At 48.7% G+C, this 17,229-nt stretch overlaps 2 protein-coding genes across 2 annotated transcripts in view; both read left to right on the plus strand.

The window, feature by feature from the left end:
- The first annotated feature begins 210 nt into the window (after nucleotides 1–210).
- On the plus strand, nucleotides 211–3,376 carry gpd1c (glycerol-3-phosphate dehydrogenase 1c). Its single transcript, XM_030086015.1, has 8 exons — nucleotides 211–347; nucleotides 1,019–1,196; nucleotides 1,425–1,565; nucleotides 1,659–1,797; nucleotides 1,899–2,011; nucleotides 2,089–2,322; nucleotides 2,784–2,890; nucleotides 2,994–3,376. The coding sequence occupies exons 1-8, from the start codon at nucleotides 307–309 to the stop codon at nucleotides 3,088–3,090; spliced, it is 1,050 nt and encodes a 349-aa protein (XP_029941875.1). The 5' UTR covers nucleotides 211–306; the 3' UTR covers nucleotides 3,091–3,376.
- A 4,997-nt stretch (nucleotides 3,377–8,373) lies between these two features.
- LOC115383841 (nck-associated protein 5) overlaps nucleotides 8,374–17,229 on the plus strand; it is a 59,353-nt gene continuing 50,497 nt past the window's right edge. The window contains exons 1-2 of the mRNA XM_030086032.1: nucleotides 8,374–8,513; nucleotides 12,476–12,563. The gene's annotated coding sequence lies outside the window, so the exon portion shown is untranslated. The remainder of the gene's footprint in view (nucleotides 8,514–12,475; nucleotides 12,564–17,229) is intronic.

Consider the following 17,229-nt stretch of genomic DNA (forward strand, 5'->3'; position numbering starts at 1 on the left):
TACATAGAAACTAGCACTGAAAGCATAAAGAATCGGTAAAGTGCAAAAAAAAAAAAATATTATTGAAGGTGGGGAAAAGTAACTTCTGGTTGTCTTTACTCTTGTTTTAATCTCATGTGTTTTATGTCTGTGTGAACCAGGAGGAGGGGGAAGGAGGAGGGGGAAGGAGGAGGAGGAGGAGGAGGAGGAGGAGGAGCAGCAGGGGAAGCAGGGGGAGGAGCAAGAGGAGGACATGTCCAGGGCGTGTAAGGAAGAGTGAGCTGAGAACAACAGGAGCTGCTCCAGGACCTTGTTTCCAGCGTCAACATGCCTGCGAAGAAGGTCTGCATCGTCGGGTCTGGAAACTGGTAACTGAGGTTTTCTTCTGCGATTTTGAACCTGAAACTGACTCTGAAACCCGCAGCTTCCTTTCATTCTGTGTTTCCTTGCATGTTTGATGGCTGCTGCTGGAGGATCCTTCCTTATGTTTCACAGGGTTGGACCTGCATGTTGCAACTTGCACGCAGATATCCTCCTTTGTGATTGTTGTTTAAAAAATGTGGAAGTGAGCCCTTCTGTTTGGGTGTGGGTCAGTGAGAAAGCTAAAACCATATCAGATAGAGTTCCAAGCTCAGGTTAAAGACCAATCTGACAGCAATAAATGATAACAACGTGTCCCTGGTCTTGACCCACTTAGAAACCAGTTGAACACTGAAGTCGAACCAGAGATTTTCAAGATCCTGTTCAGCCAGTGTGCATTCAAGCTCAAAAGCTGTCAAACCACCATCATGCATGCTTAACTCTTGGTTTAAAGCGGTTTGAAACCAGTGAAACGCCTTTTTAAAAAAACTGGTTGGTGTGATCATAAGCCATTCAGTGAAACCTGCTGACAGACAGGCACTCAGATCTTCAGCTTCCCTTCACCGTTCCTGCTGTCTGACTTTTTTTTTATTTTGGATCACAAAGCGCCTCCCCAGTCCTAAAATCTGCAGACTCTCTGATCATGATCACCGTGGTGGGTGGTGGTGTCTCTCTGCAGGGGCTCGTCCATCGCCAAGATCATCGGACACAATGTGAAGGGCTCGAACCGCTTCAACCCGATGGTCAACATGTGGGTGTATGAGGAGATGATAGAGGGCAGGAAGCTGACGGAGATCATCAACACGGAGCACGAAAACGTCAAATATCTGCCCGGACACAAGCTGCCCAAGAACGTGGTGAGTGAATGGTCCAGAAACATCCGTTTGTAGGTGGTTAATTTGGATGGAACGGAACCAGGAAACAGAGCCAAAAGAACTTAAAGAGTGTGACAAAGTAACTGAAAAAAAAAAAACCCAAACGTGTAGGACCCAGATTTATTCCCTGAGGGACACCTTCAGCTGTTCAGGTGGTGTTTCTAATAAAGATTGGAGTGTGATCAGATGTGTCTGTGGTTTAAATTTCAGGTTGCTGTTCCCGACATCACAGAAGCGGTGAAAGGAGCGAACGTCCTCGTCTTCGTGGTGCCGCACCAGTTCATCGGGAAGCTGTGCGACCAGATGAAGCCTCACGTCACGGAGGGAACCATCGGGATCTCGCTCATCAAAGTACGAGCCCGCCGCGGCTCCCCCACGCATCACGAGGAGTGCTGTGACTCAAGAGAGGAAGTCTAACGCGGGAACTTCCTGTTTGTGGCTCAGGGCGTGGACGAGGGGCCGGACGGCCTGAAGCTCATCTCCGACATCATCAGGGAGAAGCTGGAGGTGGAGGTCAGCGTCCTGATGGGCGCCAACATCGCCAACGAGGTGGCCGACGAGAAGTTCTGCGAGACCACCATCGGTCAGACCCCCCCCACTCGATTCTTATCTCTTCTTAGAACTTGGAGTTGTGTGAGAGTGTGAGTCAGTTAAATATCTGTGTGTGTTTGTGTGTGAAAACAGGAGCTAAAAATGAAGCCAACGGGCAGATCTTCAAAGAGCTCCTGCAGACGCCAAACTTTCGGATCACGGTGGTCCAAGAGAGCGACACGGTGGAGTTGTGCGGGGCCTTGAAGGTAAAGCGGCTCCGGCTTGCAGCAGCGCTTGTTTGTGAGTGTGGCGTCCTGACAGACGAGGCTCTCCCTGTTGCCAGAACATCGTGGCGGTGGGCGCCGGCTTCTGCGACGGGCTGGGTTTCGGTGACAACACTAAGGCGGCGGTGATCCGTCTGGGTCTGATGGAGATGGTGGCCTTCGCCAAGCTCTTCTGCAGCGGCGAAGTCACCTCGGGGACTTTTCTGGAGAGCTGCGGCGTGGCCGACCTCATCACCACGTGCTACGGGGGGAGGAACCGCCGCGTGGCCGAGGCCTTCGTCAGGACCGCCAAGGTCTCATGAACTCACAGTATTTCTCTCTCTCTCTCTCTCGCTGCAGGCCATTTTTTCTATCTTAATTTTTATTTGAAATTTCTAAAGCATAAACACTTTTTGGAGATTTCCGTTTTTCGTTTTGTTGTTTCTTTTTTGTCACATACTCTTTATTCTTCATTTTATTCTATGGAGAAACATATTAACAAATGTATCCATATTTAATATCGCTGGTTTACCCTCTTCTACTTTAATCACCTTTAACTTAAGAATCTTACTTCATATATAATTTTTATCTCCGTTCATAAACTCATATCCACAGATTAAGAATACAAAATTTAGACAAATACATATTTTTATATTTCCCCGTTTGTATTTCTTCTAAAAATGTCATCATAAGCTTCAACTCAAATTTCCTGTGTACTTGATCATTCAAGATAAAATATAATCAAATATCAATAAGTGTGTGTTCGTGTGTGTAGTCGATCGAGGAGTTGGAGGCTGAGATGTTGAACGGTCAGAAGCTGCAGGGTCCACAAACATCAGCCGAAGTCTACAAGATCTTGAAAAAGAAGAACATGATCGACAAGTGAGTTTACATCTCACACACACACACACACACACACACACACACACACTGACAAATTCTACGTGGCACGCTGTTTACAGTATGTACGTGTGTGTGTTTGCAGGTTTCCCCTCTTTGTAGCAGTGTATCAGATCTGTTTTGAGGGCAAAGAAGTGAAAGAGTTCATCACGTGCCTGCAGAACCATCCGGAGCACATGTGAGGGCACCAGGGCCGCACCTTCAGTCCACCACCAGCAGGGGGCGAGAGCCCCTCATCCTGAAAGACGCACAAACCACAAGGAGCAGTTATAACTCCTGTTTTTAAATCTCTCATTTCAAAATCAAAGCTGCACAGTTTACACTATAATACTACTTTTATCTGTTGTTTAAAAACAGTTTGAAACACTTTTACCCCCTAAAGTGTCCTTAATGCTGTTAATCTTCAAACCAAGAATTGTCTTTTTGTTTTGTGAGTTCCAATTTTTAAATAAAATGACTTCGTTGAGGTGCAAAGTGTGTGTGTGTGTGTGTGTGTGTGTGTGTGTGTGTGTGTGTGTGTGTGTGTGTGTGTGTGTGTGTGTGTGTGTGTGTGTGTGTGTGTGTGTGTGTGTGTGTGTGTGTGTGTGTGTGTGTGTGTGTGTGTGTGTGTGTGTGTGTGTGTGTGTGTGTGTGTGTGTGTGTGTTCTCGTATTTCTATCCTTGTTGGGGCCAAATGTCCCCACAAGGATAGCAAAACGTGGAACGACGTGCCTTGTGGGGACCTTTTTCCGGTCCTAAGTAGGAGAAACAGTGTTTTCTTGACCATGTTGTTGTTACTGAAAAAAGTAAAAGTGCAAAAACATTTCTTTAGGGTTAGGCTTTATTGTGGTGTGGGTTAGGGTTAGGGTAAGGGTCAGGGTTAGGGGCTAGACATGAATGGGAGTCAATGGAAGGTCCCCACAAGGATAGAAATACGAGACTCTGTGTGTGTGTGTGTGTGTGTGTGTGTGTGTGTGTGTGTGTGTCTACATATGGTGAAAGGCAGAAAGTGTAAACACTGTTTACTTCGCATCACTTCTCCCCCTGCTGACCCCCGGACACAATGGCCCCGGTGTCATCGGGGGTCATCGGGGGGCCTCGGTGGTCCAGAGGGGTTCCCACAGGTTCCCATGAGAACGCAGCGTCCCTCAGGTCTCCTCTCCCAGCTCACACTGTCATCGGGGCCTTTTTCAGGCCGGCCCCAGAGATGGCCTGATTCAAAGAGAGGACCCACCTTCACATGAAAGAGGAGCTTAATCACCAGGGTAACACACACACATACACACATGCACACACACTGAGAGGCCCTTGGGACAGCACAGGGAGGATTGTTTGTGAACTTTTTGAGCTGTGAACCATAAAATGTAAAATGAGCCTCAACACAAAGAAACATCTCATCAAATGAACTGCAGTCCACCATGAACGAGTGCTCCAAACAAACACACCTCTCCTCACCTCTAATGCTCTGTGCTTAACACGATTAAAGAGAAAACAATCAAAGCAAGGCTTTGAGGTAAGCAGTCGAAGCTGGAGTCAAATTACAATTAGAGCCATCAGGGATCCACATGAAAAGCAGGTAAGAATGAAGATCTTCCCCTGATGTAAGCCTGGATTTTATGTAAATTTATTGAATAATTAATTGTTCAAAAAAATTAAGAATAAGAATTACAACTAATCTCATTTGCGCAACTTAAAAAAAAGATTGTCGAGCTCTATTTTCCATCCTATCCAATCAGAAAGCAAATTGATATCAACACTTCAACCTGATTGGTTGATCTTCAAAAACGCGGAAATGAACCCGGAAGTAAGCAGAAGCGTATTTCAATTTTAATTTTTGAAGCCCAAATAAGGAATGAAATGACGGGAACAGAACTTACAGGTAAGTTTTTGTTATCGTTTTATGATATTTTTATTATTTAGAAAACCACTTCCGCGGAAATGTCAAAGTTATGATGCACAGTTTTTTTGTTTTTGAAGGGACGTGAGCACGCGTGTCATAATAAACGTTTTTTTTTTTTGGAAGAACACTCCCCAATGTCCACGGAGAACTGTTTTCGATTTATATGAAGCTCTTGAATTTAAATAATTACGTTTTTTTTTCTCCCAGGACTACTAAAACTAACACCTTTAAGATTTTGAGGCCTTTATGCTCCAGTGGTCTACAAAGTCATGAATTTTACAGCAGTGACTTTCCATTACTTCCATTTCCTTTACTCTCTTCCTCCAGGTAAGGAACTTGTAAACTTACAGCAACATCGTTCATAATGAAGGCTCTGTAATGGCTTGTAAAATGTAAAATTTTACACTAAGTGTCTGAAATGTTTTTTGAATGGAGTCCTCCTAAAATCAACACATTCCAGCTGTGACCCCTGAAGGTGTTTTTCACAGCTGGATTATCACACCTGAGTCTCAGTGCATGTCACGAGTTTCGCCCTTGTGCTGCATTTTTAAAAATAACCTGGCCTGCTCGGATCACATGGCTCACAAAGCTGGCTCCCACACAGGGTAATAGATTACTCATCATATAGTGGATTCCTGTTTAACCCTCGTTTTTGGTGACATGGTGTGTGTCCTTGTGTGTATGTGTGTGTGTTTGTGTGTGTGTCCATCATACATCCTCAGCTAATTACAGGCCTCTGATCTCGTCAGCTGTCACCACCACACTCTGTTTACATGTCAATGACGGCCAAATGAGAGCTGGTATCCTTCCTCCAGCTCCGACAATGGCCTCATTCAGACCAGGAGAGAAAGCCGAGGATGCCGCTCCTCGTCCCAGCTGGCAAAGGCTCAAAAGGCCACCGGGTCCTGTCCGTGAAATAACATCCATTCCGCAGAGCCTCCTCCTCCTCCTTCACCTCTGTCTTCATCAAGGCCCGGGTTTAATCCGGGCACGTTCTCGGGGATATGCACCGGCCTCTGCCTCTGTCTTTATGTGATGAAGGAGGAGCAGGAAGGAGGCTGCAGTGTGGCGCTGCATACAAACACAGGGTGAAAACACAGGCCGTGTTTGTGTGTTCGTTTGACTCCAACATCCACGGACTAGACTTTGTAGATCAGGACTATTATTGATATGACAATTATTCATATTTAATAAGCACAACTAAGAATATATTTTGAATTGCAGACATTTAAACTGTAGCAATTACCTAAAGAATAATATAACAGTTAACAATCTAAACCTATGGCAGCACAGTTAAATAATTGTTTTGAATTATTTGTGGTATTAACAGTCTGCAATTTTAGTAGTGTAGCTACACAGGAGTCTAGATATTTGACTCTCAAACTGTAAAACTCAAAGTAAAAAGTTTTTCAATGATAGTAATTTCAATCTGTAGCATCTTAAATAAAAAAATTATTTCCATTTATGTAGGGTAATAACAACCTAAACGTGCGGTGGCAACAATAAAGAATGACTTTTGAGCAGCAGGCGTTCAAACCTGCAGCAGCATAAATCAACATTTAAGGGAAGAACAAAATAAACATATATCAGGATAATTTAGGAAAATTTTGGGGCATAGTTTTGAAAGCCAATGTCAACCTAACTGAGTGATGGTAATCCAAACCTATACTATTAGCATTATATAAAAGACTTAAAGGTCACATTTGCTGCTTTGGGTTTAAATTGTTAAAATGACTGACAGAAGTCTCAACCTATTGTTGCAGTAATGAGTAATTATTGATGATATTTTTTGTGTTGTGTTGGCAACAGCACTCTTTTTTAGCATAAATAACGTTTGTTAAGGGTGTCAGTATGACTACAGTAGATTTAGACTGTGATGAAATTAGGTAGCTTGGCAGGAGAAATTATTTTCGATGATAAAACTGTGACTCTGTAGGAGGAGAACTACATTATTCATAGTGTTGGCAATCTGAACCATGAGCATTTGGAGATGGAAACGGAACAGAAATAGCAGGAGGCCCCTCTGAGCTCCCTGTGGAGTGCCATCGATTGTCTGAAAGTGATCGGAGTCTGGAAGTCAGATGACACGAGTTTTTACAGTCAACGTTGAGCAGGAAGCCCCACTCTGAGTGGAAGCAGGATTTATCCCCTCGGCCTGTCTCCTGTGGATCCCAGCTGCTGACATCGGCGCAAACGCTTCGCTCTGATTTGTGGAGACTGAGATCTTCACCGTGTGCACCGGGCTCCACGCTCACATGCACATAAACAAGCTGCCTTGGAGCCGCTGGTGCGATGGCGGGTTCCCAGTGCAGCCGCAAATAACATCCAGCGAGCATTCCTTCGCGTTAGCGTAGCGCAGGGAGTCACAGCGGACACGCTTCCCGGTGCTCGGGGACGCAGACGAGTCTGAAGCCGAGGATGAGCTCACAGGACTGCCAGGCCCGAACGAAGCCCGTCTCCACTGGAAGCTGCAGAGCTGTTTCCAGACTGCTCTCTGCGGTCGGCTTTACGGGCGCCCTGGACTCGGCCGATCCGGAGGGAAGCTCCGGGGCTGAGTGAGAAAGCAGCCAAGCATGTCTGCAACAAGTCTGCACTCCCATCAGCTCCACTTTATCATCGGCAGTCTTACTCACTGTCTCCAGCTGCTCAGAGGCTCACAGCGTGCGCCTTTAAAAAGTAGTTACTGCAGATACAAAGTAATGATGGTATGTAAATCGTAAAGATCCTGTTCTGTTACTGTGCTTTTTCTTGTATCCTTGGTTTCTTGCTTCATTTCGGGTTGGTGTAGAAGCATCAGGATTAAACCTTCATTAGTTTAATTATCATCCGCCCTGCCTTCAGCTGCAGCCTGTCATCCAGCTTCAGCTTCACGCAGGAGGGAAAAACAGTCAAACAAACACAGGTTGTATTTTCATGCATTCAGCAGAAACAGTCAATGACCTACATATTTCTCGCTGCAGCTGAGCTGTGGATGGGTGGCAGGGAGGAATGCAGCACTGTGAGGAGAGCCCTGCAGAGAGGCCAATGAAAAGCAGAGCGCCGGTGGCGGAAAGAAGCCCACTTGGCAGCCGAGCCGAGAGTCATGTGCCTCCTTTTAAATGAGAGGAGGCTGCAGACACTGCAGGAATGCAACTCGCTGTGACTCAGAGTCCAACATCTCAGTTAGCTCGGGCGGAGGGTGGGGGCCTGCGCGGGTCTGCACAGGCTCTGGAGGGTCTGCAGGGTCTGCACAGGTTCACACAGGTCTGCGTGGGCCTGTTCGGTCTGCACAGACTCTGCAGGGTCCGCACCGGCCCTGCAGCGGTTCTGCACATGCACCAGGTTGAAGGACACTTTGAACACTCACCTTCACACCATTTGGATAGACATTTAAGAAACATGTGCGAAAGACAGCGGGTTAATAAACACGGGCCTGTCAGCAGCTGCTGGTGATGTAATGTGGAACTTCTCCTGATCCTCCCGCCCCACCACGCCTCCTCCTCCTCCTCCTCCTCCTCCTCCTCCTCCTCCTCCTCCTCCTCCTCTCTCGTATTTACAAGTCTGACTGGGTGTTGCTGCAGACTTGCAGCCCTGCCAGCACAGATATTTTGTGGGGAATTTTTCGTCGGCGTGCGTCCAGCTGCCTTCAGAGGACCGTCCACACCTTCATCATCCTTGCCGTTGCTCCGCAGGACCCTCGGAGCGAGCAGCAGACCTGACCGGCGGACCCGACCCGGCTTCCTCGCGGTGAGTTCACCTCCTGACATTGTGGGAAACTCAGCACATGTCACCCGCTGCACGGACGCAGGAAACAGTCACGTATTCCAAAAATGTTTAACTTCAAAGTCAGGCAGTCATACTAGTCTGAAGACTTCTGTCAACTGAAGAAAGTCTGAAAGATGCATCTGAGCTGAAATAAACTCACGTTGGCTCCTTCATTAGCTGAAATACCCTTTTGAACTTAAAACGGGCTTTTTAGCAAATAAAGCTGACACCTTTCAGTGTGCTCAGCTTTTGGAGAGAAAATACTCGTAGTAATCAGTAGAGGTGATTTGAGCTGCAGTTCCAGTGTTCACAGCTGTTCTATATCGAACAAGATATACAGAGATAAATACTGCAACACTTCAAACGAGCTTCAGTTCCTTCTTAAAATGTAAGATGGTGTATTATCACTACAAGGTGTAAGCTAAAAAAATAATATTCTGGTAAATTGTTCAACAAAATCATATGAACATGACATGAGATGAATTTCATTGTTAATTAAACCAGTAAAAAACACAAAAGGAAATATTTGTGTCCGACCAATGATAGTACAGTTAAACATAGAAAATATATGAAGAAATATAAAACCTCAGAATGCTGTTATTGAGAGAAAAAAACCCAATTTGTGCTTAAAATTTGTGATTAGAGGCAAATATCAAATTATTATTAATTTTCAGTGATTTATTTGACAAAAATCTTCCAGGTTCATTTTGGACCAGCCAAAGTTACACATTTCTTCACGTGGTCAAGATGACGAAGCTGCTGTCAAATTACAAGAATTGTAACAAGTGTTTTTTTTTTGGGTTTTTCATTTATCCAGGCAGCAGCTTTCTAAAAGTCATTACGTCAAACTTTTATGTGGCTTCTTTTCAGAAAACCTTTCAGTCTTGACCACGACGCAGGATTTAGTCTCAGATCCATTCTTTATCCATACGAGATGATGAGGCTGATGTCAAATTACCAGCTGATTACTGTCTGCAGGTTCGTTCCTGCTGAAGGGCCGGGTGACTGTAACTCGTGCTGAAAACGTGAGCCTGGCGTCAAATTGCAAGCTTTGATATTAGATCCATAGAGGCAGAGAGATGCAGCAGTGCTCAGGCTGATGATGTGTGAGGACCGTCTGGGATGTCCCGCTGGTGGTGGTGGTGGGGGGGGGACAGAGGTGGACCAGCAGGGGGCTCCAAACCTCTGAGCAGCAGCAGCACCATCTGCTGCCAGCGTACAGATGGAGCTCCCTCTGCACACATGAAAGCCCACATCAGACACTGGCATGCTTCAATTTTCTCCTCAATGAATGGAAAGTAATGTCCCCCGCCCCGCACCCCCCATAGGAGCCCCTCCCTCTTCCCCCCATCCAGGAGCAGGCGAATTAAAAGAAACGTATAATCTTCCCGGCCGTTCTTTCTTCCGCCCGGACACGCCGATCTGGCTGAATCATTGAGGAGGAGCACACCGAGCTGGGATCAGGACTACGTCTGACCCCGTTTCAAAGCCCAGCTCAGGGCACCGTGACAAAATGAATTGGTTCCTGGGGCAAAAGACCCCCCCACCCCCACCCCCTCCAACCCCCATCATCTATTTTCAGGCCCTGGCACTTCCTGGCATGCTGCTCTTTTTACGGCGGGGTTTGATCGCAGAGGTCCGCTTCATGCAGAATGCACCTCAGATTCACTCAGCGCCGTGTTTGAAGGTCCGCCGGTGATTTCTTACAGATTCAAACATTTAAGCCCCGTCTTACATTTACACCAGCTCCTCTATATACGAATACAACGACCTTTAATGGGTTTTAAGGAGCAGCTTTGCAGTGCTGAAATACAGATACTGTATAGGGGTGGGGGTGGGAACAGTGGGGGGGCTCGTTACTGTATGAGTGGGGGGATCCTGCCTCTGAGTGTACAGCTGCCTGATTCTTGCCTCCCTACAAAGGAACAGTATCAAATCATGACGATGCATATTCATGGACAATCTGTGCTGATTGTGGCTGTTTGACCCGGGCTGGCGGCCGTCCTCCGCGGTGATCGCTCAGCTGTTTGGCCCCCCCAGGAGAGGCTGTGTGACCTCAGCTGGCTCCTCCTTGTTCCTGGAGCAGATGTTAAAGCAGAGACCCCCCCCCCCCCCCCCCCCCCACAGCCCCCACTGCCCCCTCCACCCGAGTATCTAATTAGGCTTCAGCACAAAGACTCCCAGATGTCAGCGTCCTCCTGGCCTCCTTTGATTACATCCTTTCCACCCCGCTGGCTGGCGGGCGGTCTGCGGGGGGGGGGGGGGGGGGCGGGCGGACGCTGGGCGTCGGCGCGTGTCGCTCCGCGGAGGTCCGCCGCGGAGCGCTGTAACTTACCAGTAATTAGCTTTGGTGTAAATCAGAGGGAGCCGGGCTCAGGGGGGATGTGGGATGACCATTAACGCCGCTTTATTTATGTAAAAGGACAAATCACTGATGAGGCTGGTGTCAAATTACAAGCCCTCAACCATTTTTAGGCAAAAGTGTAGAGAAATGGTCTTTATTTAACTTCTTTGGCTTCTTCTCTGGCTGATACCTTCGAGTATAGGTCAGAAAATGATGAAGCTGGAGTGAAATTACAAACACTCAGTGCTCAGCAGAGGCTGTCAATTCAAGACAAGTCATTTCTTGGAAGCATTGAAAAATGATGAGTTATTCATTTGAAGAAAAAAAAATGATATGGCTCTGAAATTGTTGAGACTGGTGTCAAATTACAAGCTGTGCATCATTTCGTTGCAACTTCTAGTGAAAAATTACATTTTTGATGAAGATCCTTTCGTTTCCTGTTTGTAAACCTTGCTGACACGCAGAATTCTGGGCTTGTAATTTCACACCAGCTTCTTTTGCTTGGCCTTTTTAGGGCCTGTTTCATTTGCACATTTTACTCGTCAGAAAGCTTCATTTTTGACCCCGGCCGCTTCAGGAATCCTCTCGTCATGTAGCTAAGAGTTCTTGTCATTTGACTCCAGCCTCATGGCTTGGCGAGTGGTCGGTTCCAGCATCTTAATTAAAAAAAAAAAAAAAAAAAAAAAAAAAACAGTCAGTATTTCATATGTTCAAGAGAAATGTCTGGTCGCCCCCCACACTGGAGGCAAGGCGCCGCTGGGAGGGGAGGCGGGGGCAGGAGGCCGTGTCGGGCGGAGATGCTCGGCGCGTCGGGACTGAGCAGGTCGGGCGTGGACGTGTCGGCGTGACGCCTGATGCTGTTTGACGCGTGCAGTCATGCTGCTGAAGCCTCAGACGAGCTGTAACCGATACTGCCGGCTGCAGACTCCCGGAGGGGCTGCGAGCCGGGGCCTTCCGAGGTCAGCGGCAGCCGTCTCAGATTGAATCGTAAACGGTTGCAGAGCCGCTGTCTCTCTCTCTGTCGCTGTACTTTTTTTTTTAAAGAAGCAACGAGTAAATGTAATCAGCTCCTGATTTTTACCAAGTCGTTCTTCCACGCTCCTGCTTTTGTTGTGTTTCGCAGACAGTGTTTGTGCCCCAGCAGCCGACCTTTGACCCCGCCCTACCCCGGGACGAGGAAGTGGTCCCAGTGTGAAAGCATGGCGGCTTTGTAAAGGAGTAGTATGCGTGAAGTGAAGTGTTTATCTTCTGCAGCGGGAACGGTCGGGCCAGGTCCGACCGGTCCCGGCTCTGTTTGGAGAGGCTTAGAAAAACACAGGGTGGGACAGGGGGTGTGGTTTGTTTGTTGGGGGGTGGGGTGGGGGGTGGGGGGTGGGGGGGGGGGGGGGTATCCCTGTCAGGCACGAGGACCAAGCTGAGGTTAGAAACAGGAAGCAGATAAAGATCAAAAAAATCCCGCGGCTCCTCAAGCAGACTCTGATCTGCTGTAAAAAGTGTCAGCAGAAACACGTGTGACCGGATGTCAAGCGCTGACTTTCTCCTCCCCCTCCTCCCCCACCCCCTCCCCCACCTCCTCCCCCTCCCTGCACGGCCCCCCCAGGTGTGCACATAGCTGCAGGACGGCGGGACCATGAGCAGACACCTGTAGCGACGGGACGGGAGCGCCGACGGAGGACCTCAGCCCGCCGGTGAGTTAATGTGTGAGCTCCGTTAGCGCTGTTAGCTCAGCCGCTGAGGCGGGAGAATCTGCTGAGGCCACAGGATTCAGTTCAGAGTGGGTCTGAAAGCCGAAATAAGTGAAATCAGATGTGTGAACTCGCTGATTTACACAGGGGGTTTCGTTTTTATCTCTGTGTTTCATTGTGTCATTTGTTTGGATTGTAATTCTGACGAGTCAGCTCCTATAGCCTGTTACACTGTGTGTGTGTGTGTGTGTGTGTGTGTGTGTGTGTGTGTGTGAGAAGCCGCAGATGAAGATGAGCTGCAGCAGCTCTGATGATTCACTGCAGCTTCTTCCATAATGTGGCTCCAGTGGAGCCGGAGCGTGGCGTCAGGCTTCGTTGAACTGACCTGACTTCAGTGCGTTCGACCCGCTCTGACCTCCGCTAAAAAGCCCAGGATGACCCCGCTGAGGCTCAGGAAACACCTACGGGGGACATCACATCCATCTTCTTGTCCTGATTTGACTGTCCTTGAATGCCTCACCCGAAATGACGAACATCACAAAAGCCCAAGCCTCAGCAAAAAAAAAATGACTAAAAACACAGATCGCCAACAGTTGGAGCTGTTTTTAGACGACTTGCTCACCGTCTCTCTGCAGAATGGTCTAAATCAAAGTGAGCTGCTCACAAAGCGCTCCTGCCGTCCGCAGCACAGCTGTGAGCAGCAGCTCCGACACGGACCGAACATACGTACATAGAAAGCCTGGTTTGATCTGCTGCCTGTGTTTAATCTCCGTGAGCGCGTAACCGTGGCGACCGCGCCTGACGTCTGTCTGCGGCCGGATTGGAGCCGATAAGAGGAACGCCGCGGCTTTAATTGCTCTGATTGGAAACACAGCGACCTGATTTACCGTGAAAATGAAAGTGGGTCATATTTGCGATGCCGCTTTATGATTCCGCATTAATCCAGCCATGCATGCACTTCCCTCCTCTCTCTCTCCTCCTCAAGTGCACCCGTCTGCGCCGCCTCCTCCGTCTGCGGAGGTGGGCCCTCACTCGGGGCAGTGGGCAGAAGGTCTGCCGGCTCCTCGTGGGCCGTGGAGCCGCCTGCAGCGGGTTGGTGGAGCTCCAGCTCCGGCCTGGTGGCGGGCTGCAGATCCGGCTGCGCGAAAAGAGGAAGAGAGCGGCCGCTTTCTGCTCTTTATCACTCCTACCGTGTTCTGCGGCTCAAAGTGAGTCTTTGTTGGGTTCGGCAAGTCACTCGGTTCAAGGCCGCGGCCTTTATCCCGGCGGTGCTGATGGAGGACGTGATGTCTGTGGCTCCGGAGCAGATAAACCCACCGAGTCGTGTAAACACACCGTTTCCTGCGAGGATATGAGCCTCCCATACTTTTATTTATTCAGGCACTGGAGACAACACAATGCAAGCTTTCAGGCTCTGTCAGCAGGTTTCCACCAGCGCTGTGAGAGAGACCGCAGACCAGGAACTGGGAGATACCTCTTTGAAAAAAGTGGTGGAGTTGCTTTACTGGTTACAGCAAACAGAGAGTGTCTCGTTACATGGTAAACTTCCGAGAGGCTCTCCTCTGAGTTCCAGAAAACACAAAAACAGTCGAGCAGTGAATGAGCATTCCGGCAGAGCTCTGAACAAGCTCCAAGAAGAAGAAAGTGTTGGGGGAAAAATGTAAACATTCTGCATTTCAGAAAAAGTCTAAATATTTGAGATCCAGGGGAAAAATTCAGTTAAAGTCTGATTTGAAACAATTTGAATTATTTTGAGTGTTTCCATAAAACTGAGATCATATTTTAATATTGTAATATTTCCTGTGATGTTAGTGAATCAGTGTGTGTGTGTGTGTATGTGTGTGTGTGTGTGTGTGTGATGTGGATCAGCTGGGAGTCACTCACTCGTCCGTAAACTGGGCCAACTCACGATTACGGCGTTACATAACCGCCATCGTTGCCGCCGCCGCCGCCGCCGCCGCCGCCGCCGTGTTGCTGGGTGATTCTCTTTATTTTTATCGTTTGATGCCGGCCGGCCCGCCCGCGGACGCGGCCGCGGCCCGACGGCGGCGGCCGCTCTGCGAGCTGCCGCGATCTGCTGCCAGCCGGCTGTAAGTAGGTCAGAGCAGACGCTCCGTCAGAGGGGGGAACTCGGCTCGGCTCCGCTCAGCGGGAAACGCACGCTCGCCCCTCCGTTCTGCGCATGAATGGAGGAGTCACCGTTCAGAAGCGAAAACTGCAACATGAATCATGCGGAAGATGCAAGGCAGCAGCCGCGCTCGCAATGGAGGGGCTGCAGTGTGGATGCGAGCGAGGTTTCAGTGTTTGTGTTGCACGCTCTGGTCCAGGATGCCGTCTTTCTTCTCCTCCTGATCCCCGATTGTGATCCTCTCAGCAGGAGGCTGAATAATCAGCAGCGCCTCTGATTAAAGGCTCTGTTTTCTTTTCATCTCTAAAACTGTCTGTTGTCGGCTTAAAACCTCCGTCGCTCGTCGTCGTGCCGATTCGCAGACGACTCGGTACGGTGCGTCTCGACGACTTCTCTGCTTGCACTGGGAGATTGTCAGACGTCGCCGCTGTGGCTCGGCCTTAAAGAAACTGTTGAGACATAAATCCACGACTTTCACTGGGTCGTGGTGTAGCGCTCGTAGCACAGTGCATATTTAATGATCTGAACTGCTCTGGTACCTTTTCTGGTCGCGATCCTCAGCAGTGGAGGCACATTATTGTTGTTCCTGTATTATCCTTTGAGTGTTTCTGAAAAAACATTAAATAAATTAAAAGTCACCAATTATTTTTGCCATTAGTGGGCCAATCAGATCAGAAGTAACCTGCAGCTTATTGCACCAACATGCACTTGCTCTTATATCACCACCATCAGCTTCCAGCTCCAAGCATTTAACGTCTGAGAAACTAAAAATAAGGACGATTACATGATAGTTCATTGAACTTTTGATTAACTTTGCAGCTTGCAGCAGCTTTTCTGACATTTTTTTATGCGATGGTGCAGAATATAATGAGGGCAGAACTCTGGCCTTTAACATTTTGATCTGTAAATGTTTAGTGCGTTATACAACGGTACCAAAAATGACATACTGTGAATACTAAGCAGGAGTAAGAATACAAAATATCATCAAATACTTAAAACCTATGTCACTCAGTGCACACAGCTGAGTAGAATAAGGCACTGGGCTCATGAAAACCCAAATAAATGCCCCTGTAGGCTTTTTTAAAGTATTGATTAGTGCTATAAAATCAAATGAGGGAGGCACCAGAAAATAAAAAAACTAATTATGCACAAAAATTAAGTTTCGGTCTCACTCGTATAAAATAAAAGTGCATTTTGTCCTCAGTGCTCACAGCTGGATTCAACTGTTCTACCCCGCTCTACACTCTGACTCCAGATTATCTGATTCTACACTGTTATTACACTGTGCCATTGGCGCCGTAGGACTTGTCATGGACTCGAAGCTAACTGCTCGCTTCTGCGTCATCATTGCTTTGATCCTCCCAATCAGTTGTTTGATTAGCATTAGCTCTGTTACTATTTCCCTGACCTCCTGTTTACTGCAAGAATCGTGTCCCATTGTTTCTGACCTAACTCCTGACAGCGACATGAGAAATGTCCCGCTGTAGCCTGTACCTATGACACACACACACACACACACACACACACACACACACACAGAGTGTGGGGACGTGAGGCTGATGGGAAGAGCTACTGGCCGTCCTGTGATTGGCTCCTCTGACGTGGCGCTTTGATAATGTTAGCGAGCAGCTCAAACTAATTGATTGTAATTGCGGAGTGGAAATCTACCCGGCATCCCCGCCGCGGGCCCCGCCGCGGGCCCCGCCGCGGGCCCCGCTCCCACGCCATGTGCAGTGACAGCACGCCGTGCTTGCTGCTTCCTGGGTGACTGCTCCTCGCTCACGTCTGGTTACATAAAAAGATTTCTGCTCCCAGATGCAGCTCCTCAGCACGGCGTCCCAGCCTCCAGCGGGGCCCTCCAGGGGCCCCCCGGCCGCAGGTGACATGCCACACATACCTGAGGAGCCGCGGGCTGTGGGAACGTGCTCCTGCCACATGAGAGCTCCGCTCTTTTGCACTGCTGTCACGGCTTCTTGTGACTTTTGTGATTGTTTTGAAACCTCACCCTGCGGATTCAGCGTGACTGTCTGGAATCTCCTCGCCGGCCTCGCGCCCTCCCTGGGCCTCGGCGCCGCCTCCCCTGACCTGCATGCTGGACTTGCGTGTCTGCGGGTTGAAGATGGACGCCGAGGCGGCCCGCGGTGATCAGTGTGGGAAGAAAAGAGGGGACTTTTGGTCGGCTCCACGCTCCGTGCTCCGTGCGTCGGCTGCCAGCTCCTGTAATTGGAGGTCCGTTCCCCCTCGTCCAATGAGGGCTTCCTTTGTCTCGCCTCCAGTCCGCGGGCCAATTACGGCCTTTCTTCTTCTTCCAATCAGGACAGAGATCAAAGTTGATGTCGGGGCCGCGTGCGGCCGCTCTCACATGCATGGCTGGGCTAGCGTTAGCGCCGAGCGGCCCGCCGGTGGTCTCCCCGCGGGCTTTCACCTCCCAGAACTAATCCGAGGAGCTCCTCCACTTGTTGGAGCCGTCAGCGGAACAAAGATGAGAATAAAGCTTTGATTGTGCCATTTTTAGGATTCACTCGCAGCCAGAATCAGATG

This window comes from Salarias fasciatus (genome assembly GCF_902148845.1).
Source record: "Salarias fasciatus chromosome 23 unlocalized genomic scaffold, fSalaFa1.1 super_scaffold_20, whole genome shotgun sequence".
NCBI classification, from domain to species: domain Eukaryota; kingdom Metazoa; phylum Chordata; class Actinopteri; order Blenniiformes; family Blenniidae; genus Salarias; species Salarias fasciatus.

Excerpts from the sequence above, each read along its gene's own strand:
- gpd1c (XM_030086015.1), top strand. The coding sequence starts at position 307 with ATGCCTGCGAAGAAGGTCTGCATCGTCGGGTCTGGAAACTG. Across the intron at positions 1,566-1,658 it reads TCGGGATCTCGCTCATCAAA|GGCGTGGACGAGGGGCCGGA; the intron begins GTACGAGCCCGC and ends TTTGTGGCTCAG. Across the intron at positions 2,012-2,088 it reads AGTTGTGCGGGGCCTTGAAG|AACATCGTGGCGGTGGGCGC; the intron begins GTAAAGCGGCTC and ends CCCTGTTGCCAG.